The sequence below is a fragment of the Grus americana genome, chromosome Z (genome assembly GCF_028858705.1).
Source record: "Grus americana isolate bGruAme1 chromosome Z, bGruAme1.mat, whole genome shotgun sequence".
Classification (NCBI taxonomy): Eukaryota; Metazoa; Chordata; class Aves; order Gruiformes; family Gruidae; genus Grus; species Grus americana.
This window is the reverse complement of record NC_072891.1, coordinates 42,126,678-42,149,980: the sequence shown is the minus strand read 5'-3', so window position 1 is coordinate 42,149,980 and position 23,303 is coordinate 42,126,678. Positions and strand designations below refer to the sequence as shown.

The window sequence follows — 23,303 nt, the reverse complement described above, 5'->3', positions numbered from 1 at the left end:
TTTATCCAAAGCCAGGTGCTGTCAATTTTTTTGATTATATTTGTTCCCAAATGGAAAAAATCATCTCAGTGGCAACTTTTTGAACGTTTTTCTCAGTCTTATAAGCTTCTGATTTTAGGAACAGGTGCCTAAATGACTGTTCCTTTCAAGGTCAATATAAATATATTTATTTTATTAGTCCAGTTATCCCATTCTAGAAATACTTTTCTCATGTACCGTTACATATTTTAGTCAGATTTCTTAAGGCAACAACCAAAATTTTTTTTTTTTTTTAATTTTACTAGAGAAAAGTGAACTTGACAGTCAAATGGTATAATTTCAGGCAAATATTCTGACCATTTATATAATGCACATTTTGTATTGATCTTCTATTTTAATACTTCATCTATTTAGGAATCATAATAAAGCTGTTACAGTGAAAGGGCCAAGAAATAGATTAATAGGAATAGACAGGTATGTCTGTGTTACACAGTGAAGTAGTCAATATGTGCCCTTATGCCCATGATTGCAATGGCTTTTGAAACATCCTATTTTTCAACAGATCTGCTGTGAATTAGAAGAATGTCAGAATCCTTGTTTGGAGCTGGATCCTTTAGAATGTGGATGTGACCAAATTCTCATTTATCATCAAGAAAATTCTTTGGTGACCTGTGATCAAATTTTTCTTCTAGTTAAGGAAGTTATGAATAGAAGACAACCGGAAATGGTATCAAACAGTAGAACTTCTTCTACTGAAGCTGTTGCTGGAAGTGCTCCACTTTCACAAGGATCTTCTGGTATTATGGAGTTATATGGTTCTGATGTAGAACCACAGCCCATTTCTGCCAATTTTATAGAAAATCCACAAGATCTAAATGGATCTATGCAAGCCCACGTTGATGTTAATGTAGACCTTGTGAGCCCAGACAGTGGATTGGCTACCATTAGAAGCAGCCGGTCTTCCAAGGAGAGTTCTGTTTTCCTTAGTGATGATAGCCCTGTTGCAGAAGGTGCTGCTTCCCATCACAGTCTTCTGCCTGGCTTTGATTCCTATAGCCCTATTCCTGAAGGAGCAGTAGCTGAAGAACAAAAACCTCAGTCTAGAGACAATAGTGATAACTTTGATCTTTTCAATTTCGATCTGGCACCCGTGGTTACAGCTCCATCCGAGTCATCATCTCATTCTGTTGATTGTTCCCCAGCAGATGACTATTTCCTTAATAGTGATTCATCAGAAGGACATCAACTCACTGTGCAGAAAGAACTTGATGAGGCAAACCTACTAGAAAATGATACAGCAAATTATTCAAATGATTTATTTGTAACACCGAATGAGGAAGACAATTTAACTGAATTTGATGAGAATCCAGGAGAACTGTGTGAGAAAACTTCAAATTTGATTGATTTAGTGGAAGGTGATTCTTCACCAGAAATTTTGAAATCGTCTGATTCAAGAGTTCCACCAACTCCTATGAACAGTCTTGTAGAAACTTCACCATTAGATAATGGGCAGCCTTTATTTTTCCCACAGGATGTCATTAAAAAAATTAATGAAATAGATGGCACAAATTATTCTCAGTCTCGTGTTAGATATGGGAGCTGGTGGGATGGCTTCGACATAGAGTCCAGAAATGCTGATACATGGAGTTCAAGTGAGCAGGAATCTGTATTTCAGAGCCCCGTCTTATGGAAAGATTGTAAAGAAAGTCCCTTGCTACGAGAACATATTGATAGAAGAGCCTCAGATTCTGTATTCCTACAAAAACAGCCAAAGCAAATGGAATACATGAGAGCAGGTCTATGGGATAATCAATTTAAACAAGATAATTGGAACCATGAGAATCAAGAGAAAAACAGTGAGCATTCACATTTGCAAACTGCTTCTTTAGAGGAGACAAAGCAAGAACTGGAGAGCTTTACTGACCCATGGAATGTCAGTCAGCCGACATCTATGATATCAGATGCATGGTGTAGTGGTGAAGGCAAGGGTAGTCAGCTAGCTGGAAATTCTTACGAAGTCTGGACTAAGTTTGAAGCAGGAGACATTGCTAGATCCTCAGAAAATGTGTGGAACATGCCCAGACTGGATAGAGAAAAAAAATCAGTGAATATTCCTGAGGAATGGGCCATATCAAAAACTAGTTTATCAGATTCTTCAGAAATCACAGCAGACAATGAGACTGAAAATCCACCTATCCAGATATCTCCAGAAGTGTGGGATAAAGACAGATATTATTCAGTAGAAGAATATGGAAAATCTGAGAATATAAATTCTGTTTTCAACAATATGCAAAATAATTTCAAGCTGCAAACAGAGGAAAAAACTGTATTTGGTGACCCTAAACATAGACCAAAACAATTTGAAAATATAGAGACCTGGAATATCTATGATAAAAACAACATCCGGAAAGAAGTAACAGAAGTAGTAGTGCCATGGGAGGACACCTTCTTGTATAAACACTCAGATCTTCATTCATCCAACATAGGTGAAGATTTAGTTATTTCTCCACCAGACACCAATTATTCAACATCTGATTCATATATATCACCTACATATGTGGAAGATGAAAGAGAAAATGAGGACAAAGATTTTGATGAAGGATCAGTTATTGATAAATTGATAAACCCAAATTTGGCTGAGCCAAAAGTACTTGAGAAAGCAAATAAGGAACCATTATCTCCTAGAAACATGCCTTTTTCAAGCACTGGAAACACAGACATCTGGAACACTCCCCTAAATAATGTCACCCAGTTACAAGAAAGAAATTCTGAAATTACTGCTCTTTCTGCCTCTGCTAAACCTTTCCTGAATTCAGAACAAAGACCTAATCAATGTTTTTCAACTGAGATACATACCAGCGAAAATAATTTTTCTGTATCTGAAAACAGAAGAAAAACACCAATATACAAACAAACAGTAAATGACTTATCACCTCCACAGAACGAATTAAATAGTAGACAGACTGCAGCTGAAAATGTAGAAACAGTGAGCAGTGTTCCTGTAGAAGACACAGACACATCTACATCAACTTCAGACACTGGGAATGGTTTGGATCTGAAAATATGTGACTTAGGGAGTGAGATAATTAGTAAGAAGGCAGCGCAAAACACTGCTGATATTGATGAAAAGCTGGATAGTCAGGATTCAGCGCAGCAGCTGAACTCATGGAGTTTACAGACTGAGCAGGCCTGTGAGGAAGTCTGGGACAATACCACTGTAATCTCTCAGGACGGAAAAGGGGAATATAAGAGTACAGATGAGATAAGCGGACAGCAAATGCTTAGTGACGTTTGTAATAAACCAGTGCAAGAGGACAGTGAATCTTCACGTAACGCAGATTCGGAAGAAAACAGGTCAACAACTGAAGTTCCCAGCTCCCCAGAAAAAATGAGGAATAGTGTTAGTTTAGAAGCATTAGTCACAGAGAATGAGTCATTTTCCAATCAAAGTAATCCAGTTAGTCAGGAAGAGAGGAAAGACTTGTTGCAGAATAATGTAGAGTCTTCTTCAAGTCCTTCTGAGGAAGGCAGAAATTATGAATCTTTTGATGACTCCAGACCACAAAATTACAATAATAGTGAAACATCACATCTGCTTTCTGAGAAAGCTGAAAAGGAGACTACAGTGATAGAGGATGCAACAAGTCCTGAGATGGAAAGTATGTCTGAAAGTTCTGATAAGGGAAGTGATAATCCTGAAAACAATTCTTCTGAAATGCGCAGAAGCTCGGGCATCTGGAATGACTCTGGAAAGAGTGGTTGCGACCTAGCCACATCAATTCCTCTGATGATTGAACCACAAGAAGAACTGGGAGAAGCGAAAGAGGGCTTACATGAAGTGGTTCCTAACCATCCAGGCATTTGTAAATCTGAGTTAGTATCTTTCAAAAATAGCTCTGAACTGAACAGAACTCAGGAAAAGTCTTTCACAGATGAGTTTAAGAGTCCTTCTTATGGATATGTTAGTGTTCCTGACATTACAGATATGTCTGTGGTGGAAAATTCATTTTCACATGAAATAGTTTCTGGGAGAAATGAAAACTCTGAAAATTTAGACCCTGCTAATAATCTTTGCAGAGAGCCATATGTAACATTTAATGACAGTTTTCCCCAAACTGCTTGGAATTCACAGCCATGTGAAGATTGTCAGTCTCCTGGAACAAGCCCTGAGGCAAGTGAAGCCCTTGAAATGGCAAACACCACAAGCAGCCTTTCAAAAGATATACAGATCAAAAGTTATTTGGAAGAAGATAATGTGTGGAGTGATTCAATAAATGATTACGCACACTCAAGTGGAACAAGTCCTGATTTAAGTGATGCATCTGTGAATGTGTGGGGAGACCTTCCAGTTGTCAGTCATCACAAAATCAGTAGGGATATGTGGGATATTAAGAATAATAAAAATCTTGAAGGTGCTTATAAAAGGAATGAATTTGGCAATAAATGTGAGGAAGGATTTGAAACAAAGGCTGAACAGAACAAAGTTCCTAAAAGCTTAGATTTTTGGAATGCCCATGTAGATGATGATACTGTATCTTCTTTATCAAGTCCTGACATAAATGAGGATTCGGAGAATTCAGAAACAGGTTCAAAAGTGATTCCTGAAGATTCCATGTATGAAAAGGAACAGCACAAAGGATCTGAAATTGAAGAGGATTATGCTCAATCCAACGCAACAAGTCCTGACGCAAGTGAAGACAATTTAGATGCAAAATCTAAGGTGGGAGAGGAGGTCCAGGTAGGCATCTTCAGTGAAAATCCTGAAACAATTAAAGCTGGGAAAGTGTTACAGGAGGCCTTGACTACAATGGAGCGTAGTGAGACTTCTGAATATTTAAGTCATTGTGAAACACTTCAGAAGACAGCTCAAGTGTGTATTTTCAGTGAAACAACAGGTAGTGGAGAAGACTCATATTTGTATCTAATGAATGAAGATACTACACCAACTTCTGCTGGTGGTGATAAAGAAGAGTATCCTTCAAAAGCTGTAGATACATGGAGTACATCATTGGAAGCCGATTTAAAAACTGATCCAAAATCCACAGTGGGAACATGTGCTTTTCCAGATGACGGTTCAGAATGGTGGAATTCACAACCTGGTGAAGAAAAGCAAGTGGAAGATCAGTATTCTGTTTCAAATCACTCTGCAACAAACCAGTTAACAAATAGTAAGAATGACCCCTGGGGATCACCTTCACAAGATGGAGAACTAAAGGAAGCACATTTCACTAATGCAAGTAATGACGGAAATCAGCCTCCCTCTCTGCACTGTGATGAAAAAGAAAATGAAAGGCTAGTACATCTTATGAATATTCCTGAGAGTCAAATAAATCAAGACACTATACAGTTCAAACAATTTGATCCCTTCATACTGGATAAAGAAGAAAAGGGCTTGAAAGAGCAGGAAAATGAACTGACTCCACAGAGTCCTTTTTCAGATGAGGAACGAGGTATGCCAAATATGTCAGTTCAAGAACTCACTGTACTGGATCTACCAAAAGACAATGAGGGAAATGCAAGTCTCATTCCTCAAGAACAACAGCAGGATACCTGTGAAAGATCAGAAGTGCACAACTCCCTTCCAGGTGCTTTCGCTGTAGATGACACATCTTTTGAAATCACAAAGAAGTCAAGTCCAAGTCCAGGGTGGAGTATATTAGTTCCCCAAACTGCACTTATCCCAGATATTTTACAGGACAACACACAAGAAAGTAATCAGCTGTTTTCAGTGGAACCTGACCTGTGGACTAATGCTGAGCAGATTGTTACTTTGAAATCAGATGGTGAAAATCCTGATATATTAAGTCACTGTGACCAAGACAATAGTTCAGAGGCATCAAGCAGTCCTGATGTGTGCCAGGAGTATGAAGTTAAGCATGCGTCTATCTCATCTTCTCAGATTGGGGTGGAGCCTGAAGACAAAAATAGTCAGTCGATTCAGACATGGTCAAATATGAGTAAAGAGTCAGATCTTGATTCAAAGTGTCAGTTAGTAATGCAGAAGGTAGAGACACAGTCTGAAAGCAGTAGCCCCCAGGACCATGATCAGGGAAAGACCGATGCATCCTATCAGCTAATCTCTTCTAATACTCAGGAGCCTCATGAATTTGCAGTTTTGGAAGAATATGGTCCAGAAAATGAATTTGTTACTGACCCAATTCAATCAGCTGGAATTACCAACGAAGTTTTAGAAGTGACGTCCTTAGATCTGAAAGACACATTCAATGAAAGTTTTACTCCTGCAAGCCATCAAGGAACACCAACTAATACAGCTCAAATAGTGACCTCCCAAATGTGTTTGGTTCCCATAGATTTCACTCTACCTGATAGGGCAGAACAAAACTTAAAAGAAATCAGTGCCTTGCCTGAGGTTGGAAAATATTCTGATATTGACCGTACAGCAATAACTGGTAATGAGCTAGACAGGTCAGAAGAATGTGTGGATGACTCTGAGATGGGGGTAGAACATAACATCAGTAACAGATCAGTGACTAATGTCCCGGCAAGCACATGTGGTGGAATGAACATACTGGCAGTAATAGGCAGTGAAGCAGCAGAAGGGGAATCAAAGGATAAAGAGATATTCTTTCCCAAATCCTTTCTGCCTGGTGATAATGAAGACCATGAATCTGATTCAAATAATCAACTGGTTGATGACATAGCAAAAGAATCTGAAGATGCAATTGAAAATGATGTTCCTGTGTTTAAGGAAATGCCCAGTGACCAATCACCAGTGGTGCATACTCCATCATCCTATTTAACTTTTGATGCTGAACCCTCTGGCAGTAGAGAGTGTGCAAAGGATGAGCTCTTGTTACAGCACCCATTTTGTGACAGTGTTTCTTTGGAAAAACCTTTACCACTGCCAATTCCTTCAGAAGGTGCAGAAAGCATCCTAATGACCAAAGACAGCATTATTAAAGATCAGGTGTCTGGCACATCCACGGAGTGCCTTCAAGAGAATCACACATCAGTACCTTCACTCTCCAAGTCTGAAGTAACTCTAGGAGCTTCTGAGACTTCGACAGGAAAATCTGAAGGAGAAACAACTGATCTCAACTCACCGCCAGGTGGAGATAAAAGATCACCTGATGGTAAGAGAACCTGCTTTCCAGAGCAAGTTCATAGAACAAAGAAAGAAGGAAATGTCTGGAGTATTACTGCTGAAAGATGAGGCTTTGAGTGAAGTTTGAACTTTGTGTGTCTCCCTAATGTACAAAACTCTGTACTTTGGGAAGACCTCAAGCATCACCCTTCTAGACAGATCCAAATCTTTTAAACATTGAAATGTGAACATTATTTCTGTTGTTTGTAAGGGCCAAGCACATGGGACACCGAATCATTTCTTCCTTAGGAATGATTACAGTGTTAATGTATAATCTTTAACAATAATAATGATGATGATGTTATAAAATTCAAGTACACATTAACAGAGCAAAGCAAACTGAGAAGAGCTTTATCTCACTGTACTGATTTAAAAAAATCATGGTTACTGAAATAGTAATTCAAAAACTAAAAAGAGTTTCTGTTTGCCTGTTTTTTTAGAAGCTGGCACTGACTCCCTACTTTGTACAGAGAATGAACTGAGAAATTCTTCTGAGAGCCCTGAACTGAAAAGTACAGAGGGTAAGGAAGATGTGAGGATGCAGGTGCACCGAGATCCAACTTCACTGGAGATGGATTACGTCCTTGTTACTGAGGAAGAAAATATACCATCAACAAAAGACACCCTTGAAAGAAAGGAAAGTAATTTTGCATTTCAAGAAGCTAATGTAGCTGAACAAACAGAATCTCACGAAGGCTTTTCACCTGGCTCCTTGGATACCTTTCAGTCAATCTCCATTACAACTGAAAGGGAAGATCGCTCTGTTTGTGGGACTGAAAGGGACTCTGTCCATGTAGAAGAGAAACGTTTTTCTGTTGTGCCTCAAAAACTGGATGATGAAAGGAGATCTCAGGAAAGCTCTGGGCAACATGAGGGCTGGATTATATTGGGCCAAAATGAAGTCAGAGACATATCACCTGAAGAGATTTCTGCTGAGTCAGAGATGCCAAAATCGGGATCTGGACATTCTGGTGAAGAGCCAGCAGTTGTTGCAACACAGGAATCTATCCTTGACACTCAAACAGAATTTCAAGCAGAAACTCCCTTTCAGAAATCTTTTGAACATGAGGGTTGTTCTCCTTCAGACAGCCTGACTACAGAAGACAAGAATTTGGGCATCACAGGAACACACGGGTTGCAGGTGTTTGATGGTGATGAGGTATGGGAAGCAAATTCTCAACAGACGCCGGGAAATAACGTAGCAACAGAACAAGAAATGAAGGAGGAAGTGGTGCTTCTCAACAGTGAAAGAGAACTGAGTCAAAACTCAGGGTAAGGAAAAAACAACCTGTTTCCTTTCAAGAGTCTTCTGTTCCATTCTTATTGTTACTGAAGTGTGTGATGTTATGAATAGATGGCAAGACTATCAAGTCTGAAGTACTAATTATATTTACATGATTTAAGTATCACTATATTCCTCCCTTTGTAAAAAGAGAGTCTTGGTTCTTGGTTACTTGATATGAGTCAAATTAGGATTATATTGCAATACAGAAAGCTTGTAAGGCCTCTTCCCTGCAGGAATAAGTCCATCTTCCTCCTATGAAGTCCCACAGACTTCATAATCTACCTTTAAATCTGAAACAGATGTGGCCAGGGAACACAGGCCAAACATACTGATGGAATTGCCAGTCCAGATGAAATGACAGAAATGAGATTATGGAGGAATCGAAGTGAAGTACTATCTCTGTCTAATGCAAAACTGCTGGGAAGGAAGATAGGAGGGAGTTGAGGCCCAGGGTCAGAAAAAGGTGCTGCTTATAGAGGAAAGAAAAGGATAATGGAAAATTATGGTCTTTGTGGTTATGTCCCAGCTGTAGTCAGGTCAGAGCAGCATTTCTCTGTTTGCAGTGGACTGGCTGGTGAGGCAGTTCAAGTATATTTGCACCTGCCTTTGGGTGGAAGTGCAGCCTCTGCGCTTACCATATTACTACTGCCTGCTGTCTCTCTGCTGTGTCACCAGCTGGAAAGCGAGATGACCCTCTTGACTCCATTTACTGTAGTGTATTGGAGAGGGTGCTTGGGTTGTTGACGACTCATCTTTTACAACCAGGAGGTTGTAACTCCTATAGTGGACTTATAGGGTAGCCCCAGAGATGCAAGTGTGGAAGTCTGACCTCATTTCTTCTGGGCACCTGCAACTGACATGCTGCAGTTTTACAAAGAGGAACCTGGCACTGTGTTTATACAGTGAAATTCTTGTGAATGGTAAAAGAAATTTCCCACTACAAATAAAACTAGCGGGTGTAACTGCTTTGTACTTGTCACTCTTTTCAAACTGCACTTACCCCAAGGAACATACGTGGTATGAAACATGTGGAAACATATTGTTTGTGTGGAAGGCAGAACTGATATTTTACTTTTTTTCAGGTTTCTCCCAAGCAGTTGTCAGTTCAGTGTAGAACACACATCACATTCACAACTTCTATCAGGTTTTAATTGGCTTGCAATTTATTTTAGACTTTATTTTTTTATATTTTCACTAACAATTCTGCAATTTTGGCATTAGGCTTTCTTTCCACTAAAGGTGGCATGCCCGTGTATGACAGTATAACCCTGATAACAGCATGTACTAATAATCTGTGATAGGAAAGCACAGCTTTTTGCTAACCCCCTCCCCACCCCAAACAGTTCACATTTTATTAAGATTTCAGGAATGAATAGGTCAATAGCTGTGATTTATCTTCCCCCAGACTTGTTAAAATACCTCCCCTCTAGCCATTTTCACACATTTTTCAGAGTATATTAAGAGCAGCATTACCGCAAGATCAGACACTGTTATAGCTGAGCTATTTTTAATATATAGTAAGTGCTGGCTTAATCCTAAACAGAAACCCCGGTCTCAGAAACTCTGAAATATAATGATGTTACTTGCAGGCTTAAACTTAAGCACCTGTATAGGACTTTACATTTTCTGAACAGACAAGATTTTGAATAGTATACAGAGCACACTTTGCCCTCACACACTGCCCCTGGCTGAAACCGCTTCAATCTAACTGGACAGACAGCACTGAGGAGAATATGCGATGAGAGGGGCTCTGTTTCTGTAGGGCAGTGTCAGCTTTTATTGATGCAGGTTAGCATTTACTGCCCTAAAGAAAGAGGCAAATCTTCAGAAGGGTTAGCAGAAGATGAGCACTCCCCAGTTCTGCAGGTCCGAAGTAAATGAAATGCTGAGTGCTTCACCTTGAAACTATCAAAAGTAGAACTGATTGGCATAACATTTCTGTTGTACTCAATCCTCCAAGCTTCTAACTTCCATTCCAGAAGGAAAAGTAGAAATTTTGAAATTTCCTACAAAAGAGAAATCTGGAAGAAGCAAAACAAGCAAAATCCCAAGCAGTTGTTTTGAATCCACGTAAGTGTGGGGAAGGGCAGCTTGGGATTTGCGCATCTAGGAAAAGTAGATGTCCTTTGAGGTAGTTTGCATGTTAGGACTAGTCCACACCCTGCAAGTCATCTTCCTCTGTTATCTCTGCAGGGTTTCAGTAGGAGTTCATCAAAACCAACTAATTTAAATGCATAAAGCTGGGTTTTGACAAACCAGTAGCTTGTAGTGAAAATCTTTAAATCAAAAAATGCTTACCACCTCTGCTCACAATAAATGGTGAATGGGATGGGAAAAAGGAAGGGTTGTTTAGAGGTGCTGGCTAGTGGCAGGCTTGCAAATCTGACATGAACAAATCAGCTGTCAACTCCACTATCTCCCATAAAGCATTTTAAATTAAAATCAGCCAGATGCTGACCCTGCTTAAGTCACACTGATTAATTACATGCAGGCAGCATCCCAGGGTTTGACTTGCCATGCTTACGTGCCCATGATGTTCTTAGAAAGAAAAAGAAAACTGGTCTAGGTATCTGATTTTAAATTATTTTTATAAATCAACACAACAATGTTGAGAAAACTTTGAAGCAGTAAGATTCTTTGTTATATACCTCAAGAAAAGAATCTGATTTTTGAACTTCACTGGCACTAGGAAAATCATTCCTATGGCCATGGGCTTGTAGGGGTTTTTAACATCTTATTGCTATGAATTGTTAGATCCACTTTGATAAGAACTCAGCTGTTCTTTTCTTTGGAGACTTACAGAAATTCCTAAAAACTTAAATCGTGAACATAATAGTAGTTTGCATTGCTGTTTCAGATGTAGTACATTCATTATTGTTAGAGCTTAGGATATTCTCTGAGACTGATTCCCACATTAAAGTCCAAAACTGGACCATATTAATGTAAGAGGGTTTTCAGTGAAAACTTAAATGCATGATGGAATATGGTGCATCCTGCAAGGAAAGGATACAGTAGTTTTGGTATAGAACTATATTTACTTGGTATATAGTATATATGGTCACTATAGCTTCCACTATAGGCTTTTTTCTTATCTGACTCAGAATCATAGAATCATAGAATGGTTTGGGTTGGCAGGGACCGTAAGGGAGGGGGCATCCACAACTTCTCTGGGCAACCTGTTCCAGGGCCTCACCACCCTCACAGTGAAGAATTTTTTTCCTTGTATCTAATCTAAATCTACCATCTTTTAGTTTAAACCCATTACCCCTTGTCCTGTCACTGCACTCCCTGATAAACAGTCCCTCTCCAGCTTTCCTGTAGGCCCCTTCAGGTACTGGAAGGCCGCAGTGAGATCTCCCATGAGCCTTCTCTTCTCCAGGCTGAACAACCCCAACTCTCTCAGCCTGTCCTCATAGGAGAGGTGCTCCAGCCCTCTGATCAGCTTCATGGCCCTCCTCTGGACTCACTCCAACAGCTCCATGTCTCTCCTGTACTGGGGACACCAGAGCTGGACGCAGTAATGATTCTATGATTCTATGATTCTTAGCTCTTAGGCTGCCCTTCTGCCTGAATTTTTGTACTTATGAAAGGCCATAATTTTGATTTAGGAAAGTTTCTTGAATGCTTCACTAAATGTGACTCTTGACTGAATACTTGTTTCCCAGGATATGCTTAATTAAACCTGCTTGGCATCAGACAATTAAGCACCCTTAATCTGAAGGTCTGGCTGGATAGCTGTGCCCTTAGCATGGATTATGCTCTCTGTTCATTTTTTTGTTTTGTCAAATACTTCTGCTTTATGCATTCTGAACCTGTAACGCCCATCTCTGGCTTTTAGAAGTGGCTCCTGAATCAGGGGCTTTCTCTACTGCAGCCTTTGCTTCCCACAAGGAAGCTTTCCTTGTGGCCTGCCAGTTGTTGTTTCAAATACCCCTTTGCAGGGTATATAAATTACGTTCGTTATTTTTAGGTATGTACTTCACTGTCACATATTTATGTATGGCACAAACACATTATCTCTGAAGAATAAACACACACATCGTTTGTACTCAAAACAGATGATGGGGACATCCCAACTAATGCACAATTGAATTGGTAGTCCAAAGTTTATGGAGGCATTTACTCAGTAACTGCCTTCTAACCCCCCTTCTGTATCTACTTATTCACAAGTCCCTGTTTAGAAAAAAATGAAGTTCATGCTTGCATACTGTGCTGAAGTAGGTTTCTTTAGTAGTGGAATAAGGCTTGGTAAAGGATGCGGTTTGCATTATTTTCTGCTGTCATCCAGAAAGTGTCTGTCACTTTGTCTAAGAAAATTGACTGTTCTGTAGAAGACGGAATAAAACTTTTGAAACAGAAAGTGTAAACAAAAATGAGAATGAAGAAGTGGATTAAAACCTTGATGTTTGCTGGTCACTGTCCCCTTCATCCCAATGGCAAACATAAGAACTCTCCAGGCTGTTCAGGTGGGTTTTAAGAAAGTCTGTAACTGGTGGTAAAGTTCATGTCTCCTGTCCTGTTTTTCTTCTGCAAGATAAAGCAGCAGCAGGAGGAGAAGAAAAGTATTAAAACAGTGAAGAAAAGATATAAACTTGTCTCAATAATACACAGACACCAGAAATAATAAACCCTAGAGATTTCTTTGGTGTCATAAAGAAGTACAAAAAGATTTGATAGCACATTATTAATGTCAGCCTTTCCAGAAAGAAAATAGCTTTTTATACAGCTTTCCATATGTGAACAGCCGAGAGTGACTACATTTAAAAAGGAGGAATTTGTGGAGCACTGTATGAATTTTGGGTAGGCAGGATAATATACTTTGCTGCTGCTGCTGTGGCTGGAGGTGTGCCAGCAGTAAAATTTATGAAGACTGGAGGTCTTTTTCTTCTTGATAGAAGCTGTCCTGTCTTACAAAGCTGTATGAAGCTCAGTGGTGACGCAGTGGTCAGGAGGCAGAGGGAAAGCACTGCAGATGACTTTTGCCTACCAACACACTCCTCCGGGTGTGTTAGTGGTTGTGTATACCAGATCATTCTTGCTTTTACCTTTACTGTAGGGAAGGATTATCCTTTTCCTTAGTAGGAAGAGTTAGAAAGAGCTGAGGGAAATACTATGAACTGATGTATTGGCTTGAGGAATAGGAAGTAGTGAGAGCAGTAGAGATAAGGATGCTGATGCTTGGAAGGTTTGGGGGAGAGCTTAGAAAACTGGGGGAGACTGGCAAAACTGAGATGAAGACAATTTCCTTTAAACAGCTGCCAAGATTTATTTAACCCACTAGAATAAGACTTCCACAAAAGAAAGCTTCATTTATCTTGCTGATAGCATGTTCTCAGGGAAGCAGGAATCGGTCTTTTCTGCTCACTTGTATAGTGACTTTTGGGACATTGCCTCTGTCCAAAATACCTCTCTGTGACCACAGCTGTACTGATGTCTATTAAAATTGCCCAGTACGGTAAACAATCCAGTGAATTTTTAATAGAGAAGTCTGTTTTCATCACATTGCCTGTGGTTGAGAGTGAATGAAGGTAATTAAATACAATGAAAGAAAAATCTGTGACTATTTCAAGATTAATAAGAGTTCTGAGACTACTCTGCTATGTCTGTGATTTAGCCAAATGCACATCATATATCTCAAAGCCATTCATGACTCAGGTCAAATATCACTTGATGACCCTTATGGGTCCCTTCCAACTTGAGATATTCTATGATTCTATTCTATCAATGTCCAGTACTGAACTGAAATACGGACAGAATGGAACCAGGGAAAAAAAATCTCATTGATTCCAGTGGACGAAGGGTTTCACCCATTATTTTCTTAAAAAGTCTGTTCTGTCACCCCAAAGCTAGGATAAGGCATGAATTAAGGAGCCCAGGTTTGCAGCTTGCTTTAATGGGCAAAGCAGGCTGCTATATCTAGGAAGCCTAAAGGATTGAAAATCTCTTTTAAGTTTAAGAGGCCACATTCTTCAAAGCAACCTTTACTTCCCTTTGGATGCCTCTGTTTCCTTTTTTTCCTTGCATACCCATGGGGCTGTCATCTTTCACTCCTGTCAAGATTGTTTATTAATTGGCCAGATTTACTGGAAAGCGATTTCAGGCACTCTGGGGACCAGGCATGCTGCTGCAGTGCTGCTTCCAGCTCCTGCTGAACTACAAGATTATGGACTTGAAATGGGAATTGAACTCAGGTCTCCCACTTGGCAGCACGAAGCATGACAATTGACTAAACACAAGGAGCATGCTGTAAAGGTTAAAAACAAACATGTAAGGAAAGGAGCAACAACTGAGAAGGTTGCTTGTGGGAAAGTCCATGTAAATAAAAGTTGCAACAGTGAAAAAGTGGATTGAAACTAAACAAAATGTTTAGATTGGCATGAGCAAGAGCTTTAAGATTGCTGGCTCCAAACTTGAGATTTTAGTGTTCATCTGAGTTTAGGATGGCAAACTCTATAATTAATGTATTTTACATTATTATATATCATACCATTATAATTATTATAGTAATATACATTATGTATTAGAAGCTCTGTGTTATATATTAGCCTTTGCAAAGATGTTTCTTCTGTGAAAACAGAAGAATTCCTGGGATAGATTCAGAGCAGGGAACTTTCCAACAAAATAACTGTATATGCATTAAAGCTTTTTTTTAAAAATTTTGTAATAATCTATTTTAATGTCAGTGAATCTCACTGCTAACTTTTTTATTGATGGAAATAACAACATATGCTGTTGATGCATGGGCTTTAGTAACACCATTTCTTTCCCTGTACTTGATTTGACCTATGAAGTCATGACAACCGTCTTTTTTTGTTATCAATTTTGGGGTGATACAGTAACTTCCATCACCATCTGGAGGTTGAAAATTAATTAAAACTAAAAACCCAGTTTTCCATTGCAGAGCCAGCTGTTAAACAATAGCAGCAGCCAATATGGTGATGATTCTATTTTTGTAAAAACAGCACTTATATTTACATGCCAAATACCAAGTACTTTACAAAAACCTTTTAACAAGAAGCAAACAACACTTTAGTGACTGAAAAACAATTTTAAAAGGAAAAAATCCTACTCACTATTAGTCACTTGTGGTCGTGAAATTTTGCTTAAATTGTGAGATCGAGCTGATAGAGCCACAGGCCATGAGCATTGCTTCTTGGTGCTCATACAGTTTGTGTTTCTAGAATTCACCCTGCCTTCTGAACTGGTGGTGGTTTGGGTTTTGTTTTGTTTTTAAGTTTGCATTGCGTTCCCACAGCTGAACTGCAAACCGAACAAATTATGTAAAGCACGTTTGAATATGCATGTGCTCTGTAACCATCGATGCAAACAGAAATGAGGGCTGAGACAGTTGAATCCATAAGAACTTTTGTCATGCAGCCTCTCATCACGAGCTTTCCTCAGGCTCTGAAACGAAACAGCAGGGAGCTTTTCACCACTGCCAGCTGACTCGCCGTATCAAAGTTTGGTGATGCTCCGACAAAGCTCCGCAGGGAATGTAAAAATAAATAAATAAAAAAATTTCACGGCCGAAGCACAGCTCTGTGTTAATTTAAGTGCTCCTTTAACCAAAGCCCGGTCGCTGCTGGTTCACACAGCCGGCTATCTGAAGGCAGGTGATCACCCTTATTTAGCAGTACCACTAGCCACGTGACAAGAAAATGGTGGAGGATCTGTATTCCTAGTAAACTGCTACAGAAAGAGGGATGCTGAAGTGCAGCAGTAAAGCATCTTTATTATTTTCCAAGTAGAAAGGCCTCTTCAAGTCTTTAGAAGGTAAGCATCTCTTTGTGCTGAGAGGCTGATATGCAGAAGGTTTTCTGATTAATGGCTCTATTGTTGCAGTTACTTTAGACAGAAAAAGGGGAGATGTTTGTCAGCATGATGCAAAGCACCCAGGACCTCATTACTGAAAACTGGGCAGCTGTATTTTAATTCTGTTGCAGCTCTTTATGAAAGAAGCTTACATCAGTTCAATGGGATTTCTTTTGTCTGAACGCAGGCACAGTATTTGTAATTAGGAAACAAAACTTCACTGCACAGCCCTCACCTAGCACTTGAGACTATTTTCAGCTTGTTTGCCTAGCTCTGAGGATATGGTGGGGGGGAAAAAAGGAACGAATGTTGGGGATTGTCAGTGGATAATTTGCTTTTAAGACTGCTTAATTACTTGCATAGCAATTGTTTGTGATAGCTCTCATTGTAGACTACTTGACAATCATATTGTTTTCAGGTTTTTTGCTATAAACTGAAGCATGTGACTTTTTTTTTTGCAATGTCCTCTTAAAATGTTGCAGTGAACAGAATATGTAATCTTTGAAGGTTAACAGATCAAGGATGCAGCAACAATCTCAGTGGTAAGAGGACTGAAAAATTACCGCAAAAGTTGGCTTGTACAGGCAGCATTTTTATTTAAATATAATTATAGGAGCTTGATTCAGCTCCATTCAGTTGTTTACTTTTCTGTCTGTGATGAAGGTATGAAAATATTCTTCAGTTTTAAGTGTGATAAGCAAACAAATGATAGTAATGTGCAGGAGTCATTGAAAATCTATGGAATGTCTAAATATTAGCTACTTAGAGCAACACTGAAAGGAGATGTATGCAGGTTTGGTATGTGTATTTAGCCAGAATCATTCTAAATAAGCGGGGGGCTGGCAGAGATGTCATTTCTGGACTTATCTGTATTAATACTCTTGGGAAGCAGAGCCGTGTTGAGAAAGGGAAGATGCACGCAGCTCTAGCAGCGCTGTCAGGAAGCATTAAGGCAACCGTGGTGCTCGGGGCGGGGGGGGGAACGACACGACACACACTGATCCTTACTCTGCCAAAACACTTTTTTTCCAGGGCTGCTTTGTTCCTCCCACGACTCTCACCGACACTCTCTGCTGCTATCTCTTGTGGAGCAGGGGAGTACTAAGGTCTAAAATAGCCTTTTTATTCCTGTTTTTGTTGAATCTGGCTGTTATATGGCCTTGCATAAATCTGGATAATATTGTAGAAAATCTGTGTAGAGACAAGTCGCTTTCACATAAGTTCACTACTTTAAAAACTTGGAGCCTGCTACAAGGAGTCTGTTGTAGTTTTGTGGCATCTCTGTAGTATTCAGCAGTAACAGGAGAGCAATGTTATTTAACAGCTTGTAATATATCTGTAGAAAAAGGCGGAGAAAAAAACCCCCACAATCTTTAAGCCCACAGTCTTTGTTCAGGCAAAAGGTGCAGCTCTCAAACTTACCAAGAAACAATCTGTAGATGAGAATACAATTTTGTCAGCACCTGTGAATATTGATAAAGCTGGTTTTTATCTCTGTAGTGTCCTCAGGACTTGAGACACTTCCTATCAGACCCTGTACAAATATCCAGAAATATATGGTGCTACTGCAACAACAAATGAGACGGAGGCAGAGGGGAGGATGGGAGCGACAGTCCTGTTGCTCGACAGATTTCTTAGTTTATCTACTTGTTTTACCTTTGGACGTTGAAGGAAATGGCTTAGCTGTTACTGGTTTTTATGAAGTAACTTTTTCAGGTGTTTCTAATTAGTTCTTAGTGTATCCTGTGGTTTGTGTTCTTTATAGTCATTGCATCTGTGAAAAAACAGACAACAGCAGATCAGACTTCCTTATTTCAGGCTACCAGATGAAAGCTGACTGTGTCCTACAAGAACAGGATCACTCTCCTTAGCAGAAAACACTGGCAGCAAGCTCTAAAGAGCTGTCTTATGGACAGCAGCCCAGCTGCCCTTTGCCTGCTTGTCTAAAGCAGTGGAGCATATAGCTAATGTTGCCCTTGTATTTCCCATCTATAATGTGTGAGGAGTGCCATGGGGGGAAGGAGGAGCCCCAATTTCTCACCACGTTTCTGGACATTACTTCTTCAGTCTGGCATTTCCTGTCGCTCTGGCTCTTTTCAACATTTTTGCTATGTCTGACATCCTCCTCTCTCCCATACTTTGGTTGGTTTTTATCTTCCTGCTGCTTCTGTGGCCCTTCCAACTCAGTGACAGAGTTCTCCTTCTGAAGATAACCAGTGGCTTTCTGCGTCTCCTGTCTCCCTTTGCCCATGCCTTCTTAGACCTGCCTACTGCAGGGTCTGACAACCTTCCCCGCTCTGAACACCTCCTGCCTGCGCAAGCAGGCTGCAGGGCTGCCTTGTCTGGTGCCAGTTTTACTGCTTAGGTAGAGGTTATGTGCCTTGATCAGCTGTCTTCCCTGGCTCATGGTTGGGCTTTGCCTGTATTTTTCCCAGGTTGCAAATCACCCAATATGGATGGGAACTTTTCAGTTACCAATTTACACCCATTAGGTTATTTCTATTTTAACCTGCTGGTTAAAATTCGCGCTCCACGTTCTGCATTGTCACTTACATTTTCCTGCTATCTGTTATGTCTCTGACAATTGCAGCTTTGAGACTGAGGTTTAACGTCAATGTCTTTTCAGAGCCTTTTTTTAGCTCAGTCATAGCCAAGGTAGGGAAAATGAAGCTGTTAGTTATTTGTAGGTTTGCTGCAGTAGCTAAGACATTAATCTAAGTTTTAATAACATCGAACATCATAAGGTGTGAAATCATAGTTACATTGACATGGAAAAGATGGAAATTTGGCAGTACTGTGACACAGAAGTGAGAAGAAAAGAGAAAATTAACAAATTCACAAGATGTAAAGTATAGAAGGAATAGAAGTTCTTTGAGAACGATAAGGAATGAAGTCATAAATAGGACCAGAGAAAAAGCATTATGAGGGGAGGAAAAGAAAAATGTCATACAGTATATAAAAAAAAAGTTGCCATGTATGTTTTCCTGTCTATCAGCATATTATACATTGTGCAAAGGCTGTACTTGAAATCAAAGGAGTGCTAGAAAAATCCTAATGCTTTAACGAACAGATCAGCAAAAGTGCTATGAATCTGTACATCTTGATGTTAAGTAAGTTTTGATTAGCAGCTCTGAAAATCATCCCTAAAAACATTTTATCACACAAGCAAAACAGAATAATTCACCTGTAGTAAGATACTTTGTTAAAACATTTGTTAAACTTATGGTAATAAGTATCATCATCATTGTACGTGTCAGCATCCATACATGCAGAGGAACAAATCCATTAAGCAAAGTAAAAAGTTGACAGTATTACAGAAAAGCCAAGTAGCAAATGGGAAATAGCCATTAAAGTTAAGAAGAAAGCTCAGTTTCAGAACTAGTGATTATTACTAACGGTTAAGAGCAGTCTGAGGCATTTTAGCATGTCTTCATTTGGAAGCAAATGTGCTTGATAAGGTATAGAATGTAATAATAGTTGGAGGGGAGTTCTCAAAACTCCACTGGAGAATCTCAGGAGGGTGTAAAATATAAAACTTCTGAGATTCGTTAACAGAGTAGATGTTGCAGGATCAGAAGCAGAAAATCTTTAGAAATATAAAACTTCTAAAGATTTTCTGCTTCTGATCCTGCAACATCTACTCTGTTAACGACTCTCAGAGCATTAGCATACTTCCTGAAAGTGCAGATGGCTGCACTGGATATAAGATGAATACTGCTTTTTCAAGTGCTGTTCATGTGCCAATTGCATCATTTGGAGCTGCAGGTATTCCTATGAATGGTCTTGACAGCACAGTATGGCAGGAAAATTGTCCCTGTGAGCTGCACATGCTAGAAGGAAAACTGGTTTTAACGTGAGGAAAAATAAAACTGAGTTTTCCTAAGTAATAATTAATTGCTCAATGAAAGTGGAAGGTGGGAATCAGGTCCCAGATCTGTGATTAGGCCTGGCATTTTAATAAATTTTTAGAAACACAATTTTCAAGCAAAATGTATTTTCAGGTTATGCTTAAAGATCTTTTGATCAGATTGATTTAACTCCTGCTTTCTCTGCTGTCATTACCTTGTTACAGTGCATTTGTAGTGATTGTTCAGCAGTGGTTGTTGATTAACAGATCATCTAGATGTTATTTGTAGAATATTAACAACTTTTATTAAGAGTAGAGAGATCAGATAAGTTTAAACAAGCCTTCTAAACACTAATACTGCTCTGAACCAATGTAGCTCATGTCCAGACCTTGTGGTCTTCCAGCACCGATGGAGGAGCACCCTTCACACAGGCTCCCCAACTTTGTGTTGTTAATTCTGGTAAGTTTCCACTGGCTTGGAAAAGATCAAGCAGTGTTGAGCTAGGCACATAACAGCAGAGAGCTCCTGCTCTGAGGGCAAGATGCTGTGGTGGTATGTGAATGCAACACAAGCAGAGCAATAGATGTCAAGCGGCATGTTATTTCTGCCTTAGATTTTGTTCTTCTGCTTTTGCACACAAAATAATGAGTTAAGAGAATGTTATTAAACTGGTAATATTAGGAAATGCCTAGCAGGTTCTACGCTCCACTGTAAGAGGCATAGTTGGAGGCAGCGCTATTTCATGGGCACAGTCAGATAACACTGCCCTGAAGAATTGTCTCCTGTCTGTTGTTAGGTGGTACAGGGCAGCTCACTAGGAGTCAGCAGCTGCTTGCATCACACATGTCCTCCTCGGACCCCTGTCTGATTTCTTCTTTTTCTGGATGCCAAAGTGAAGCCACGGGGTCTGACCATACCAGTCTTTTTCAGTGACAGCTAGTCATGAGAATCAGTAGTAGCATGCAGAAGATATTATAAAACACTACATATTCAGAGAAAAACCCCAATGGTTATTAGGCATCACATATCAGGAACTCACAATTAATGGATACTCTCAAAGTTGACTTCTCTTTCTCCTCTGTAGCAGTGAATAATTTCTTATCTTTAACTCATAAAGCTGTCGTCCAAGGCATGCCAAATAATGTTTGGAAATGCCCGGTACTCAGGCGATTAGGAGCTCTGAAAAGCCCCAGAAAGGACTGATTACCCTGTCTCTAGAGCAGTGTTTGAATGGTGCATGATTAACAATGTTTGGGGATGCAGAAAGGACAGGATAAGGTATTAAATAGGTGTTCATTGGGTTGCACTGTCTTTCCTGTAGCATCCTGTGACCTGCTGGTGACAAACCTCTAGAAAGACCCTTTTGGGGACTCTCGGATCTGCTGCAGGCAGCATCATCCTGGCTTGCATTCCTAAGACCCTGTTTCAACAAGCCATTGAGGTTTGGGACTTAAATCCAATTTCACTCATTCTACATTGAGATGCCTTTTTATTTCCTGTGGCTGGAAGTCAGAGATAATTGAAGAAGCCTGGAGCCCTGGATTTGTTCCATAAGACATCCTCATCCATGGGCATATGCATAAGGTTGCTGAAATAGCCTTGTGAATCCCATTATTATTCATCTATTTACTTGGATTTGTCCCTCCATGGCTCCTTGCACCCCTCCCTGGCTTTCCCTGGTTCTCTTGTGCTGTGACACAGGGAGGGAGCTGGCAAGGAGTCAGGACAGACAGCCTGTGGCTGCCTAGCAGCAGTGAAAGCAGCAGCGTATGCTTAAGAATAGCAGCTTTTATTTTTTAACAGCCTGAAACTGATAAGAGCACGTAGGAGAGCCTACTACTATGAGTGGCTACCTGGAAAAAAAAAATGAGGCTTACAGTGAAGATTTAAGAAGAGGAACAAGGAAAAAGATAACTAGATAAACATAATAAACACTGAACTTGACTGGAGACTAGGAAACATTTTAATAAAGATTGGTTAAAAAATTCATTTAGTGGCCTAAAGCGAGAATTTTAACATGTTTTCAGTTAACATACTGAAATGCAAGCAGTTTAAATATTCTGCCTAGAGTACAGGATTTTCCTGCAGAAAGAGTATTACGTCTTACAGACATGCCTAACTTTTTAATCCAACTTTGCTGCTGAAAATGGAGTAAAAAATCAGTACATGGTAAATATTAAGTAACATTATAAACAGAAAAAGGAGCTTTAGATCTGAAGAGTGAAGTGTGAAAAACTAGTGAACGTTACTAGTTTAGCAATGGTTTATTCTGGCTGTCAAGAAAGTAAGTGACATGTTTTTCTGTGAAATAGGAATGTCAGCATGTGTTTATCTACTGTGCAGCAGTATGACAATGATTAGTTAACATTTGCACAGATGTTTCATTAATCAAGCTTTTGGCTCAAACAAAGCACCACAGATAATTTTTCTGGTTTTTTTGGTTTGCATCCAGAGATGGGAATAAAAGTCTCATGCTATGCATAAATTCCAGTACTCAGTCTATAGATTTTTTCCTGAACTAATTTGTGATTAAGAGCCACCAAATAAACAGCAATAGAAACACAGTTAATTTAGTATACTAACATATGGTTGCTAAATGCAGCTCTCGGGAGGTTATAAAATTAATCCATTTTTACAAGTCACCTGTATACAGTATGATTATTTTACACAGCTGTGAGTAAAAGTAATGACTTTTTTCTAGTCTCAGATATCCTGGAGTGGATTCCTTCCAATATGCTCATTTTCTTGGTATGTGGATGTAGTTGAAGTATGGTCTCTGACTGATACTGACTGAATTCTGCACAGTGTATGTCACCGATTTGTTGCATACTCAACTACAGTTTAGGGATCGTTTTATTCAGCGGAACCTGCATTCACACTGCAGTCTCCTTTATCTCTGGTTAGGCAATTGTAGAAATTTTTGTTTATTGTCTGGAAGTTTTGTAGCAAGGGACTAGTTTCAGGAAGCAATTTTGGGGGTTGTTTTTAGTGAGTGCATTTGCTAATGGGTTTCTTCTTCTTTTAGTGCATAATCCAGTTGGGTTTTTTGGGACTAATGTTTCTGGCCTCTTTCTCTGTTTCTTTCTGTGCATTTTCATCAGACTTTCTTCAAACTAAAGCCCATATTTTGTCAGGCTTTATTTTTCAACTTTATAAACTAATGCTTTATTTCCTATAGCATCTCCTTTTGGCTATAGACACAGTCGATATTGAAGTATGTCAACAGTTCTCTGACTTTGCTTGTAGATCATTTCTACCTGTCTTACATGGATGA

The 23,303-nt window shown here is 39.5% G+C and overlaps 1 protein-coding gene across 5 annotated transcripts in view; it reads left to right on the top strand.

The window, feature by feature from the left end:
• The window catches only part of PRUNE2 (prune homolog 2 with BCH domain), a 140,035-nt gene that overhangs the window by 82,067 nt on the left and 34,665 nt on the right, over positions 1–23,303 (top strand). For 4 of the 5 annotated variants that reach the window (XM_054810236.1, XM_054810235.1, XM_054810234.1 and 1 more), the window contains exons 8-9: positions 542–7,073; positions 7,525–8,356. In XM_054810236.1, coding sequence (XP_054666211.1) covers positions 542–7,073; positions 7,525–8,356 — 7,364 coding nt within the window. Of the gene's footprint in view, positions 1–541; positions 7,074–7,524; positions 8,357–16,013; positions 16,143–23,303 lie in introns of those variants that run through there. The other variant, XM_054810237.1, reaches the window with a different exon arrangement.